The 15790-nt window shown below is 35.0% G+C and overlaps 1 protein-coding gene across 1 annotated transcript in view; it reads left to right on the top strand.

Annotated features, from left to right (window-relative positions):
* The window catches only part of LOC119682365 (mucin-17), an 82255-nt gene extending 66668 nt beyond the window's left edge, over window positions 1-15587 (top strand). Inside the window, exons 2-8 of the mRNA XM_038095781.1 lie at window positions 5037-5191; window positions 5247-5483; window positions 5597-9428; window positions 9516-12366; window positions 12487-12585; window positions 12652-12790; window positions 12876-15587. Coding sequence (XP_037951709.1) covers window positions 5037-5191; window positions 5247-5483; window positions 5597-9428; window positions 9516-12366; window positions 12487-12585; window positions 12652-12790; window positions 12876-15422 — 9860 coding nt within the window. The 3' untranslated portion in view covers window positions 15423-15587. The remainder of the gene's footprint in view (window positions 1-5036; window positions 5192-5246; window positions 5484-5596; window positions 9429-9515; window positions 12367-12486; window positions 12586-12651; window positions 12791-12875) is intronic.
* Window positions 15588-15790: the final 203 nt, after the last annotated feature.

Raw genomic sequence — 15790 nt, 5'->3', positions numbered from 1 at the left:
TTTCTTTTTTCTTTTTTTTTTTTTTTATTCAATAAAACCAAACCAAAGTGGAAAGTCGGTTGTTTCTGTAGCTAATAACACCTTTTAATCCTTTCTTAAAGAAGTGCTAGTTAACTAACTATCATTAGAATTAAATAATTAAATATTTTATTAGAATTCTACATAGATAGAAATTTCGATTTCTTTAAATAAAAATTTAGGAGCCTGATTTGCGAAGCAATGATTGTTCAATGTCTCCTAATGCTTTAAAAACTACTTTGGCTGTTGAATATTGAATATTGTCTTAAGAAAAGTCTGGTCTAAATGGTGCTTAAGTAATAACATATGCAGATGTCGTAGTTATTTTACTCTCGGATATGTTTCCGCACCTGATAAAAGATATTTATAGCTTTCTACTACTGTAAAAATATAATCAGGGGGAACTGTAAAAATTATTATATGCATTATTGCTTATTGAGGCAATGTGTATATATTCTTAAAAGAAAGACAATAAGATCTTAACTGTAGTAACAGTGTAGTGACTCTTGTTTCATATATTCATATATTTTAATATGTTTAAAACATATTCTTATTTTAAAAAAAATATAGGCCTCTTAAATATTTTTAACAATAAATATTTGTGTATTTTTAACAAAAGAGTTATTGAAAGCTTCAAATGACATTATTCATATATAAAAGATATAAAACATTGTCACTGCTAGACATGATTTTAAAGACAGTACTTTCATGAATTACCATCAATTTTTTCATTGCAAGGTCAATCTTTTCACTTCTCATTTCACGCTTTTTTTTATTAAATTTATGCACGAATTTGAAATAACTCCTTTCGATACATACGTTATTAGCCGACATCATTAACCATATTTATTGGCAGACTCAGCGGTAATATATTGCACATTTCTAGTACGAGTACGGGTATGAGTATTGCACTTCATTTTCACAGTAACGTTTCTTCTAAATCGTCTTGCGTGGTGGAGTACGAGTGGAATCGCGTTACCTTCAACAGTACGCACATTCATAATTCACGGAAAGCAAAAAGCTAAGATGCAACAACCAACAACAAACAGACTATAAAAACATGAACTATAATAATTCCATGACTTTGACAGGAGCCAGCAAGACAAGACAATACAATGCTCCTTAGACATAGAGAGTAGTGCAAGCGAAGTTCCAACAAAGAGTAGCTTCGTTGAAGTAGGATTCATATAATTTTCTGTTCGTTACGTTTAAATTTTAAATAGAGAAAAGATAGTCAGTCAGTCAAGCAGTCAGTCAGTCAGTCATATATATAGACATATCGTCAGTTAGTTAGTTGCTTTGTTGCAAATTCTGTTTCTGTTGCTGTTGCTGTTGCTGTTACTGTTGCAATTGTTATTGATGTTGATGTTGATGGTAATACAGCTAAAGTTGAATTGCTGTGAACTAACTACTCCTTTGGGTTGGTGTGTATATAAATGTGTGCGCCCTTTGCTTGAGTTTTTTTATTTGAATTTTATATTTTCAACTTGCAAGTTATACATTTGATGGTTGCGTCTTGCTGTTTTTACGCTTTTCTAAAGCACACTTTGTGTATTAGACTGGCCTAGCCGCCTGCCCAGAGCCAGGATGCCAAATATTATAAGCTAAAATATAAATACCATAATAGTTACCTAACCTAACCAGGCAACTTAGTAGGTAACTTACTTACAGCGTAGGTTGTTATGTATCTCTATAGATGGATGATTTTATTTTATTATTTTTTTTTTTTTTGCATTTGTGTGCTGTTGCGTTTTTTGGTTGGCTGACTTAGCTTGGTTTATAGCAATGTCCTCAGTCAACAATCTCGTCAGGCTTCGACAGCAAAATTATCACAACAACATAAACTGTTTGTTTGATGTTACTGATGACGGCTGTTGATGGTGGTTGCCAGGACAATTTTACAGTAGATGTAGATGCTGATGCCCATGTCGATGTTGATGTCGATGCTGATGCTGATGCTGATTCTGATTCTGATGAGAAAAAAAATGAAAATGAAAATGAAGTTTGTATTTTTCTATACAAATGTGTGTTTATGCATTCATTCGCCGAATATGCATATGTATATATTAGTTTAATTCTTTTGTGTTCATTGTTTCGTGCTTTCTTTTTTTTTTTTTTCATCTACCATTATAGTCGGAAAGGCTCCTCTTTTGTGGATAAAAAGCAAAAATCCATTTTTTTTATAGACTATAATGTCGATATATACGAGTACGCACGGCTCGGTTGGTGGTGGTTTTTGTTTTATTTCTTGTATACTTACTGCTCATATGTAAATTAACGCTGGCCTGGCTCTGGCTCTGGCTCACTGTAAATATCTTTCAATTTATTCTCATGTTGGGGTGAAAATTGATTTTTTGCAAAATCTACAAAAAAAAAAATAAATAAATGAAATCGACTAAAACAAACAAACCAATTACTTAGAGTTTTTCTTAATTTAATTTTTATAAATAATATTTGTAAATATATTATTAAAATTGTGGTGTAAGCAGAAATTCTGAAATTCTGATTGCTCTAAATTTTTTTAACTGACTTATCCTAACCATTATTAGTCAAATTCCACTAATTCGTATTGACGAAGTTAAGATCTATAAGAATAATATTTACTGCTTGCTGCTTACTTACTTATCAATTATCAATTAAAGATGGCACAATTTTCTGTATGTTGTCTATTTGTTTTTTGTATATACTGCTTTTTTAACCTGAACAATTTGAAATAAAGTATTACTAACAATATAAATGGAAATGATTACTTCAAATTTTACTTAAAATTAAACATGAATTGGGTGGGTGGGAGTAGAGGTGAGAAATATCCGTCCCGAGATCTGCATTCTGAACAACACACAAATGTTTATAAAATGTTTATAAAATTATGAATAAAATGTAAGCAATCTAAAATTAAATTTAAATTTTAATTTAATTTTAATTTTATTTAATTTTAATTTATGCCATACAAAATTGTATGCATATTTTTGAAAAATAATTTATTTATAACACAATTAAATCGTTATAATCAAGCATATAGATATAGTAAGTTTCCCCATTGTCTGAAAGATTTGTTCTACCTATTATCATCAAGTATTGCTACATCCAAACGACTACCAATTTTGATATATCGTAAGATATAATTAATTACAAATTTTAAACAAAACATATTGTTGGATACAATGTCATTTATTATAATACAGAATTAAATTTACAAATCTTACAAAACAAATATTATTCTTTATATTCTACAATTTTAACATATAAAAATTCTTTGTGCTATAAAAGTTTTTACTATTTATGTACTTGAAAAAGTACCTCCAACAACTCCAACAACCAGTTTAAAACAAAGGCTCATGTTACCTTTTAAAATTGTTTCAACAGAACTTCTCAGCAGTAGGGTAAATGGAACTTTGCTTAACTTCTCTACTCAAGTACATATAATTTATCACCTTTACATAAATCCCACTCAAAAGTTCATATAAATGGAAAATTTTAAAAGAATACAAATGTAAATAAAAAAACGTAGTCAAAGTAGCCTGAAGGACCAACAAGCTACACAAAAGGCCTTTCACAGACTCTTTTGCAAAAGTAAAAGCAAAGGAAAATTGAGCTAAACAAATTCCTGTGCATTGAGGAGAATATTTTTCATATCAAAACTGTCCATGAAGTAGAAAAGTTTTCATATCCTGTACAGAACAGAACATTTGTGCATTTGTGTATTTGTGTCTTTGTGGGGAATCTTGAACTTGTAAAAAGTAAAATAATATAAAGAATTCTACTTGAACTTGTTACTCTTGTTTACATCTGCAGAACTAAAGCTAACCACCAATAGCTATAAATAAGAAAGAGTAGAATACCTTTATGTGCTCTCGAAATGTTTTTAGTACATTTATTTGAGTTTCAAATAAATGTTATTCAACTAATTTAAACTAACTTTAATAATGAAACTTTGTTATATATATATATATCTAATATTAACTAACAACTGTAAAGCTTGCTAGAATACACTTACATCAATTTAAAAATCAAATGGCAAGCCAAAATACATATAATACATTCCGCTACATGTATAAAAGTAACCACCTTATATCAATCCAAACAGACTATTAGTATTTTTATTTGTTATATTGACTAATTCAATTACTTCATTTTATTATAAGTTATTAAAATTACTTTGTTAAACTCCTTATAAATGTAAGTGGTCCACATTAAAGCTATTCTTCCTTCTTTTAATATATCTGACCTAAACAAACACAATTGCCCTCAAAAGGCATATATTTAAAAAATAAATAAAAATTTAATTATTCACGACATAAAAAAGCATCACTAAATCCTTTGCAAAGTAAAAAGTATCCCGTGAAATGAAAAACGCGGAAACAATCTGAACTATAAGTCAATGAGCCGTGAAACCTCTCTACCGAAAATATTATAAACTCTGTGCTGTGCCCCAACCGTTAAAGCAATTTATTTTTGCTTCATTTATAGTAAAAGGAAAACAATTTCGCAAGTGTAAAATTAAAAAATTAAAAAATTAAAAAAAGCCAAAGAAGTAGAATTTGGATAGAAATCCATAGATAAATAATCTACAGAAAATGGCGCAAACTTCTCTTTGGTCACGTATTAAAATACCTAAAATTGTTTTGTTTTTAGTTATTTTTGGTTAATTTTTATTTGCTGATGTTCACTTCTGGTTTTTGAAATTTAATATACACGTAAGCCACAAAAATGGTTTTTGCTGCGAAATATATAATTACAATTTGATTGTAGCAGATGATGGAGTACACTTATGCAGGCAATCGAGAAAGGATTTTTTCAACCTCTTTGTGTTGTTCTCTTGCAAACAAGTCCTGCTGCAACAAAAAACTTTGAAGTAGCAGTAAAATGTTATAGCACTTCGTTGAAGTTCATAGTACTCCAAATTTAGCTATCAAGTACTTTTGTGTTGAACAAAAATACCTTATACTTAAATATTATTAATTTGAAAAAAATATTTGAACATTTTTATTTAACATTTATCTTTTTAAATATTTTAGGAATATTGTCTCCTCCGGGTCCGTTTTTAACGCCCAGCCCATCACCATCGATCTCAGCTAGTCCACGTTTGCAACCATCACCGTCATTGTCACCATTTCCACAAGATGTTCTCTTAGTAGCAGGAAGCACAATCACAAATGCAGCACAAGATCAAGTAATATAACCAACAAAAATGTCTATATAACAGATTTATTAATCTCATTTTATAGGAACGTAAAGCGGTAACGCCTGGTAGACGACAATCTATTCACCAATTTACTAATGGCAGTCCCAACGCTGGTACTGTCGTATTTCAACCAAGTCCATCGCAATCGCCTGCTGCTGCCACAAGTTATATTGGCGTGACAGCCGGTGTTGGTGCAGCTTCCATTACATCTGGCACATCGGTTACTGGCAATGAATTCAATACAACCTTAGTTGGCTCAAATAACATTCAATTAAATAAGGTAATAAATATTTGCTTATTTGCTTATTTATGATATATATTTAACCTAATCTTATTAATCTTATATATTAATAATGTTATATTGTTATATTAATTTAATTTTGTTAATTATAGAAGGGAAATAAACGTTCTCTACAACCGCAGTATAATCAACCCTCACAACAACAGCATCAATCTTTTAGCACTGCTGTGACATCAATTTGCCAACCCGCCTCTTTAACATCAACTACTGTAGCCGGCGGCTATGGGCAACCACAGGCAGCAGCGATCAACACGCCCAGTTCGTTTGCGACAGCAAATGTGGCTGGTTGCCCAAAAGGTCAAACGAAAAAAGCAGGAGCAACTGTGTTGCCTACGACAGCACTTAGTCAACAACAACAACAACAATTTCAGCAATATCAAAGCAGTAGTCCTTTAATCGCTGATAGTCCTATACCAAGCCCAAGTAATACAATCACTTCAGCCGCTATAAAACCACCAACACCTCAACCAATGCAAATGCTACAGCAACAATTCACAATTGCTGCCAGCAATGGGCCGCAGCAAACTCAGCAGCCGCAGCAAGTGTTTCAATTTATTCAAGGACCACAAGGTCAAATAATTGCGGCTCCTACAACGCAACAACAACGATTCATCGGCAGCACCTCAACAGTTCAAACAAGCGTCACTCCCACCTCGTACAACAGTCATAATAATACAACAACGAACACAACATTAAAAGCAACAAAAGCGCCTCAACAAATACTGCCGAAACCTCAGCATAATTCAAATAATTCTACACCGCCACCACAATCCACAAATCAGCAAAAAACCAAAAATAATGGGTCTTCTGGCAATAACGCTGCTGCATCTGCATCCGCATCTGTATCTGCCAGCAACATGCCCCAGTTGCCTCAAATATCAAATTCACCACAGCCGCAACAAGCACAATTAAGCGTTTCTAGTACCCCCACCTCATCTACTCAACATCAACAGCAACAACAACAGATTATACTTCCGGCTGGTGCCACTGCCAGTTTAGCAACAACTCAACAACCATTGTTACTTAATCAAATGCCCGTACTAGTGCAGCAAAATACTCCACAGGGAGTTCAATTAATTCTACGGCCACCAACTCCTCAACTAACAGCAACACCTTCTCTAGTTATACAAAATTCCCGTCCCCAACCACAGTTACAACAACAACAACCTCAACAACTTCTGCGTATACTGGGAACGAATGGGGCCACCATGCAACTAGCTGCAACTCCAACTTTTATTGTATCCTCTCAAGCTAACCTTATTCAACAGACTGCGAATCACTTACAAACAATCAAGACAACTCCACAGAATCCAGCCATTACGCAGTTGAGCGGTTTGCATGCTGCACTATCGGCAGCCGCTGCTGCGAACACACCACGATCTCAACAATTCACCACTGCAGCAACTATTAATAGTCATTTATTGGGACAAAGTGTTGCCGCACAACTACAGAATCTCCAAATTGCGGCTGCCACTAATGGTGGAAGTATTGCACAAATACAAATGCCAAATGGATTAAGTGCAACTGCTGCGCCAGCCACGACTATATTGTCCCAATTGCCAGCTCAGTTTCAGCAAAACTTAAGTGGTACAACTGGTGGACTGATTAATCTTAATCAATTAAGTGGTGCAAATATACAACAGATAGCTGCAGCCGCGGCAGCAGCAGGGGCAACATTTCAAACTCCACCACCACAACAGACGTCTACAATATCTCATTTAACTCAATCATCACCTGCGCATGTCCCAGTTGCAGTTACTCCTGAACCACTGAGACAATCCACTCCAGCTTCCGTAATACAAAATATTACAACGACATCAAGTCCTCAACAATCGAGCACGTCTTTGACCATAAATCAACAACAATTGCCCAATGGAACGACAATAATAAATACGGCAACGGGCAATACTGTTGCTACTATACAAGTTCAGCCTCATACAATGCAACAAGCAACACAACAATCGAATGTTATAGAAACGAAGAAAAAGCCAAAGCCACGCAAGAAAAAACAAGTCGCTTCCGCCGCTTTGGTAGCAACTGTACCAGCAACTCCAACAGGATCAGGAGCTGCCACTACTATACCAACAAATGCGGGTACAAAAATTGTTTTTAATACTACCACCACCAGTGTTAACAACTCAGCTAACACAAACACGAACTATAAAATGAACACAACGACTAATAGCATGGTTCCTACGTCAAATAGCAATAATATGTTCTCAGTAACTACAAACCAAATAAATCAGTCACAATATGCTTCAAACGCTCATAGTGAAAGTAACTTAATTTCTGCTCCCACCAATAATATTAAAATCCAACAACAACAACAACAACAGCAACAAGTTCGACCAAAATCTCCTTCACCTACACCACAAATAACTAGAGCCAGCAATGGCAAACTTGATCTCGGAAATGTAATGAAACTATGTGGTATCATGGAAGATGATGATGATGAGGATTATGGAATGGATTGTCCTAACCCGCAAACACAGTCTGACGATGTAGTTATCACTTCTTCACACTCATCTACACCACAAATAGCAACATCTGCTTCCACAACCTCAGTACCATCAAATACAAATGATATTATGATCTCTATTCCAAACCAAAATGGTGGTGATTCCTTGCCTTTCACCTTCACAATTCCAGCAACAACTACAAATTCTGCTAACACTTCCCTATGTAGTGAAAATGGCGAGCCGCAAAATATATTAATTAAAATTGATCAAAATGATGCAACTACACCACCGTATACAATATCAATACCACGCCTTCCCACTGCTGAGGAAATTCATCAGCAAGCGCAGCAACATTTAGCACAACAAGCTGCAGCAGCAATTGCGCAACAGCAGCAGCACCAACAACAACAACAACAACCTAAAAATACCCAAAGTACACCCACATTAAATTTTAATTTGCCAGCATCAGCACCAATTTCATCTTCACAGTCGTCGTCTCAACAAAATATGCAACCAATATACCAAACAAATAATACTCTCACTTCTCAAAATTCAACGATATTGAATTCTAGCTCTACTTCAACTGTTGCTGGTGGAACAATAATGACAACAGTTGCTACTATTGGTACACCCACTTCCAATTCAACTACAACAGTGGCGGTTAAACCGCGGCGAAAACCAGCAGTGCGACGTAATGGCAAAAAGCAGGACATTATTTCTGTTACTACAACTACTATTAGCACACCTACAGTCAATGCAACTATAACATCCACTGTTGCGCCAACAACAACAACAACATCAACTATTCTAAATACAACGCCAACACCTGCACAAGTTCCTAGCCAAATTGGTAACATACAAATATCACAAGTAGATGCGTCAAAGATTACAAACCATAGCACAATTCCAAATGCAGTCTCTAATGCAGTGGAAAATAAAATACAAATTATGCCAATACTGGACAATACTGGCGTTAAAATAGGATCTCATACAGTATCAAGTAGTCCGAATAACATTACTATAGCTCCAACACAGGCGCAACCATTTCAACAACAACAATCTCAGCAGCCTCAACAACAACAACAACAGATAGTTTTTCAAACCCCAACAGCACCTTCTTCGTTGCAACAAGAACCAACTATTAAACTATCATCTGATGGTAGACAAATGCAGCTAGTAGCCATACCTCAGTCCGCACCCGTACAGACAACAACGCAACAGCAGCATCATTCAACCAGTAACAATACTATCCCAACTGCAATATTACCACCGCAACTGACAGGAATGCCTGGTAATGTATCCATATCAGTAGGTTCACCTGCATCTGCTGCGGCATTGATTCCTCAACTTACTGGAAGCTTAACTTTAGCAGTTTCTGAACATTGTGAGCGCTTAATTCTAAGGCACGATCCAAATCAACCTCAAGATTCTCAATCTCAACTTATACTACAAGCTCTCTTAAAAGGTATCTTAAATTTGAAACTAAAAAAACTTTATATTTAAATAGATTATAATTACCGTTATTTTATTTTTCAAATATTCTCTTCCATAGGTGCATTCCCAAATTTGACAATAATCAATGAGCCAACTAAAGTAGATAATAGGAGTCAACAGGCGAACACCATACAGCAGCAACAGTCGCAAATTGGTTCAAATGGTTCAAAAACTGTGATCGCTCCTAGTACAGGAGCTGTAAATAAAAATTTGTCTACAGTAAAACCGCCCACAATTCAATTGCAATTAAATGCGAATACATCGAATGTCACCAATCACATGTCAGGGCAAAACGTGGGCCAACAACAAACGCAATTGGATAACAAACGTTTTGTTTATGATTCAAAACAAACTCAAATCAAGCCACAAGATCCTCAACCTCAACAGCAATTGGTGACATTTACCCAACAACAGCAACAAATATTGACACAAACAAATCAAGCAAATAATGCATTAATAAACCAGGCTGCATTTGCTGCAGCAGCAGCTGTGCAGAGTCAGCAACGTTATGTTGCTTTACCAAAAATAGATCCGTCTACACAGCAGCTCTTTTGCCTTAACTCTTTTAACAATCAGATAACACCTATAAGTGCAACTCAAACAGCAGCATCGATTGGACCAACCGAAAGATTACTTATTGCTCCAGCTGGTATAAATGCTCAGCAATTGGCACAGTGTCTACAACAAGGGCAAATCCATTTTAATGACGTCAACCCTTTACCATCTACAACGCAACCAACCATTGGACTTAACTCAAGTATAAATCAACCTTTAAATCAGTCTCGAATACAACCGCAGCAACAGATTGTCCATCCACAACCAATACAACCACTTATTAATTGCAACAATTCATCGCTAACTCTGACAAACACTACAACAACGACAACAACCGTCACAAAACAAGTGGCAAATGTCGCTCCAATTATAGATCAAAGTAAAGCCAAGTTAGAACCAACAAAAGTTGTAAAAAAGAAACCTGTACGAAAACCAAAAACTACAACAACTGCTGCTGACGTTGCTGCTGCAGGTGCAGGTGGGACATCCGCAATTATGAAAAATGCTAGCGTTGTAAAGCCGATGCCCAAATTAGATCCTTTATCACAAAAACCAAATAATAATCCCGTACAAATCGTTCAACCAAATATTGCAAGCGGCAAGCAAGTTGTTGTCTCTTCTGCTTGCAGCAGTGTAACAACAACAACTACCACTACAACTACAAGCAATAGCATACAACCGTTTCAAACTTTACAGCAAACTACAAAACTAATTGGTATCACTGCACCAATGCAGCAGCAACCGCCACAACAACAACAAATACAGCAGCAAACTTTTCAACAGTCTTCAAACTTGTTGCAAACGAATAATCAACGAAATTTTAATAATCATAGCGGAACTATCAATACGTCTGTTGCTAATAATAATAGTAGCAACAGCAACAGCAACAGTAATTTATCGTGCAATATATCTTCAACTAGCAATAACACTAACACAACATTTATTAATAGTTTTTCAATGCAAGCAGTAACTACTAGCATTGCAAATACCACATCAACTGCAAGTATAACAAATGGACCTGCAGTACTTACCTCCATTACTACTGCTAACAACAGTAACACACTGACGCAGCAACAATCACAAACTAATCCGTCTCATACACAACCACAACCACAACAGCAACAGCAACATACGGTTTCACGTGTACAAACAATACAATTAACGCCACAACAACAACAAATGTTTAAACAAGTTCAAATGCAAATACAATACCTCACAATTAAGTTACAACATAGGCCATTACTCGCAACAACTCCGTTGCCGCCAGATTTTGATCCAGCTGTAATTGCTGCATTCAATAAGCCAATGAGTGATAACGAAATAAATGTGGCTTTGCAACGCCTCCTGGGAGAGCAACAGCGAATATTAGCTTCAGGAAAAGAAATTCCCACACCTGAAGGCTTATTACCAAATGCGAATGGTGGTTTCACACTAATATCGCACCAACAAAATCAGCAAATTGATTTAAAACCAAATACAGCAAATATACCAGCAAATGTCGTCCAACCTAATAATCATTCAACAACAACTACAGTTAGCTGCTCTAGTAACAACATACAACAACAACAAGCTCACCAACAAAATGTAGCTCATCGCATACATATTTATCCGATGCAACATCATCAAAATGTACAGCAAAATAAACAAAAGCAACAACAACAACAACAGCAGCAGCAGCAGAAACAATCACAACAAATTTCTCAATTAACAACAAACAATGTAAGCCAACAGCAGCAACAAGCCAAAGCGAAAGAAACAACAGCAAAAATTAAGCAAATTGCTACTCAGCAAATACAACAACAACAACAACAGCATATAATACCTAATACCATGGTTCCCATGATATCTCAGCAAAAGCAATTTGTTCAGCAAGGCAATAACGCCACGAATAGCTTACAGCAGCAGCAAACTACTCAACCACAACCACAATCAATACAACAGAAGAACACGCTTTACCAAAACTCCAATAATGTGCCAAACGGACCACCACCCTTAGTATTCTCCTCGAATGGAACAACATTGACCCAACAACAGATGTCCATTACAGCATTTTCAAGCACAACAGCTGCTTCTGCAACAACAACAACAACTGCATCTGTTAGCAGTCATAGTAATACGATTACTATACAACCCCAGCAACAGCAACAAATTCAACAACAACCACAACAAACATCTGTAGCCACTGAAATAGCAGCACCAACAACATCCTCAAGTGTAACTAAAATATCAGCGGGAACTACTACAATACTAGCTAGTAACAACGTGGTTACTTCAACTCCACAAACAATAACAACGGCTCTAAATAAATCAGAAGAACTTGAGTCGACAAAGCCGAAACTTGCTCGTCTCTCCTTGTGAGTAGTTGGTTGAAAACACAAAAGTAGTTTTGTCGATATTTCAGAATTGAACGAATTTATTTTTTCTCTTGTTTTTATAACTTTTTATGCATAAATTAATGAATTTCTTTTTAATAGATTTATACGTCAACTGGATGTAGATCAACAAAGTTGTATCAAACCTGATTACAGTAATCCATTTCAAAGCAAAGAGGAAGCTGTAAAACGCCTTATTCGGTATGTGATCCTCTCATTCTATATTTTAAAAGAAGCGATTTAATAAAAAATTCTTGCTCTTTACAGTTATCATTGCATGCATCAACAGGATGAGTATATACCAATTGAAGAAGATGAAGAATTTAATCAAACCGCAACACGACTGAAGGATAAATTTCACTTACTTTCCAGCAAATTTAAAAAATTGCTACTTCAGGAATCTATGGTTAGTAAAAATTTTGAGATTAAACTGAAATTGAAATTAAATAGAAATTTTCTAATATGTATCATTTTATTTTATTTAAAAACAGCTACCACATCGCACTTCGGAGTTCTGTCAGGTACAGCAATTAATGATTGACGACCTGAAACTGGAATTAGACGATTTAAAATCAGCTAAACAATCACAGGATGAGTGGGAAAAACTTGATCAAGAATTAAAACAAGATCTGACTGAGCAACATCAGCGACAACTTATGGACGAATTCAAAACCGAATTAAATTCTTATAAAATCAATACTAGCTCACCAGGCATAAACAGTTGTAAAGATAGTACACTGCAGCAAGAAAATTCTGGCTTCAAAAATGAAATAAAAACTGAGCCAACTGACCGTGACCGTGACCCAAATAATATCACAAATGGTGCTATCTTCATGGATAAATTTGATTTACTTAAACATAGCAGCAATGTTAATATATTTGCATCGATTAAAAAACATGATATCGTAAAGAAAGATCAGAAATATGGTTGGCATATTGACGATACACAAATAACCAACACTGATGTCGAAAGTTTCGACAACAAAGGCAAGATATCAACAATGACTTCTTACTCTAGTTGCAATAAACAGCAATACAGCAGTTCTATAAAAAAAGATGACATGTCAACCGATGGAAATAATACTCACTCTGCTGATGTTAAAAAAGAATTTGATAACTTCGATATTGAATCAGAGATAAGGCCCAGTTTTATAATGAAAAAAGTAGAACAAAATAAAATTTCACAAGGACATCAAGCAAATGAACGTTTTACAATGAATCAAAAAACTATATCCAGTGACAAAGTAAGCAATTTATATGAACAACAAATGTCACAAATACTACATCAACAAAAATTACAACCAAATAACTTTAACATACAACATATTAACGCTAAGCAACACGAGGATGATTGGTTTTGCCTGCAAAAGGAATTGAATTTAATCAATTCCGAAAATAAAATAGGACAACAACAAACGACAGTCAAGTCGCTAGAACAAATTTTTGAAAATTCTGATTCCAACGCCTTACTTAATACAACAGACACTAGCCACATCGTCGATTTGTTTCCAAATGGTTGCATAAGTAAAGACAGCACCAATACAAGTGGTAGTAGCGGGAGTAACAACAGCTGCAGCCAAGAACGACAACAACCTGTAATTATCCAACAACACCAACAACAAACAAACAATCAACATGTTGCTTCTATTAGTGACTTCTTCCATGCAGATTCAGAAGTACACAAATCAGTTGAAACACGTTTAGAAGCTATGTTTGGTGAATCACCAGTTCATTTGGGTAAAAGTAGTAGTGATTCGCATGATATTGAATCCGGTTTAGATGATATATTTGGTGATACAAAATCTTCAGCTGATGATGTTGGAATAAAAGACAAAAGAATTTGGGATCATGAACTAGGCACGAACTCAAATTTTATACGTGCAACCAACAGCAGCTCAACTGGACCAGTTACTCAACAAAATGTATTATTTGATAATGAACAACAACAGTATACGGCTAATACAGTACTACACCAAAATCAACAGCATCACATACAGTTAAGTTGCAATAATAATCCACGTTGGATGCAAACTATGGAAGCTCAATTTAATGACTTTATGTCCGCTGCAACAACATCAACAAATGCAATTGCTGCAAATGGGATTGTAGGAGATGGGAACAGTGATATTCGAAAGCGTCATTGGAATGGCCACATGATGTCTGCGAATGATTTGGAAGATGAACACATCAATAAAAAGATGTGCACTACACCAATCTCATCGTCAACATCATCTTCACCACTGTCACAACAACAAGCTATGCAACATCATGATCTTATGGATACTAATGATTTATTATCTTTGCATGATGGCTTAGGTGTGGAACACAGCTCCAATGTGAATAACGTAAATGCAAGCCCTGGTGGGTTTACACAATTGTTATTACAGCAACAACAACACACTTTTACGCAGGCGCATCAACATTTTGATGGTATTTTAGACGGCCATAATGACAATATGGATCACCATCAACACTTTTCTCAAAACCATGGTATGCAACCACAACATATGCACCAACATAGCTTACAACAGCATAACATTAATCACATCACAGGTTCCGCTGAATTTGACGATGACATCAGTCGACATGTGCAAAATGCAATCGATAGCATTTTAAATTTGCAAAATAGTGAGTCAGATTCTTTGAATTTTTCTCTGGATCATTCGATGGGCGCACTGTTAGATGACAGTTTGCTTGATGATCGTCAACAAGTTACGGTAGCTTTACCTAGTTGCCAAGAGGCTGCTAAACGTCGTTTGTTGTCAGATGATCTTAGCGATTGTCTTATAAGTGGCGGTACGAACGCAGGGAACGAAGTTGGTGACAATGTAAACAATTTATTGCTTGATACGCATCAACAGCTATTAAATCACAATACTAATCATCATCATACGCATCACAGTCTACATAATCATCAACACACTTTACAGCAACAACATAACTTAACAAATGCAGCAAACACAGCTGCGGTGCTTACAGATTTTAGTTGTGTATCAGCCGGCTTGGATGATGCTGTTAAATCGATAATAACATCTTGACAACTTGCAGAAGATTAACAGGCTCAACAATAACTAACAGCAGCTAGTATAGCTATTGTGAATAATATGATATTGGAATTTCATACAACACCAATATAGTAAATGTGTTTAAAAAATTTTTAACTAACTCAATGTGATAAATTACAAAATAATAGAAAAAAAATAATGGCATTTAAATTGTTTAAAAATTACCAAATAGAAAAAAAAATATTTGTAGATACTTGTGAAGACGCAAACTCAAAACTCAATACTAAATACTAAATTATGATTAATTGGGGGAGAGTTTGATTTATTTATGTTTATATAAAAACTTTGAATTTAGTTATATATATATGTATATGTATTTATATAAAGATATTTTTTTTTGT

This window comes from Teleopsis dalmanni, chromosome 2 (genome assembly GCF_002237135.1).
Source record: "Teleopsis dalmanni isolate 2A chromosome 2, ASM223713v2, whole genome shotgun sequence".
NCBI lineage: Eukaryota > Metazoa > Arthropoda > Insecta > Diptera > Diopsidae > Teleopsis > Teleopsis dalmanni.
The sequence above is the reverse complement of the archived record's forward strand: the minus strand, read 5'-3'. Positions and strand labels throughout refer to the sequence as shown.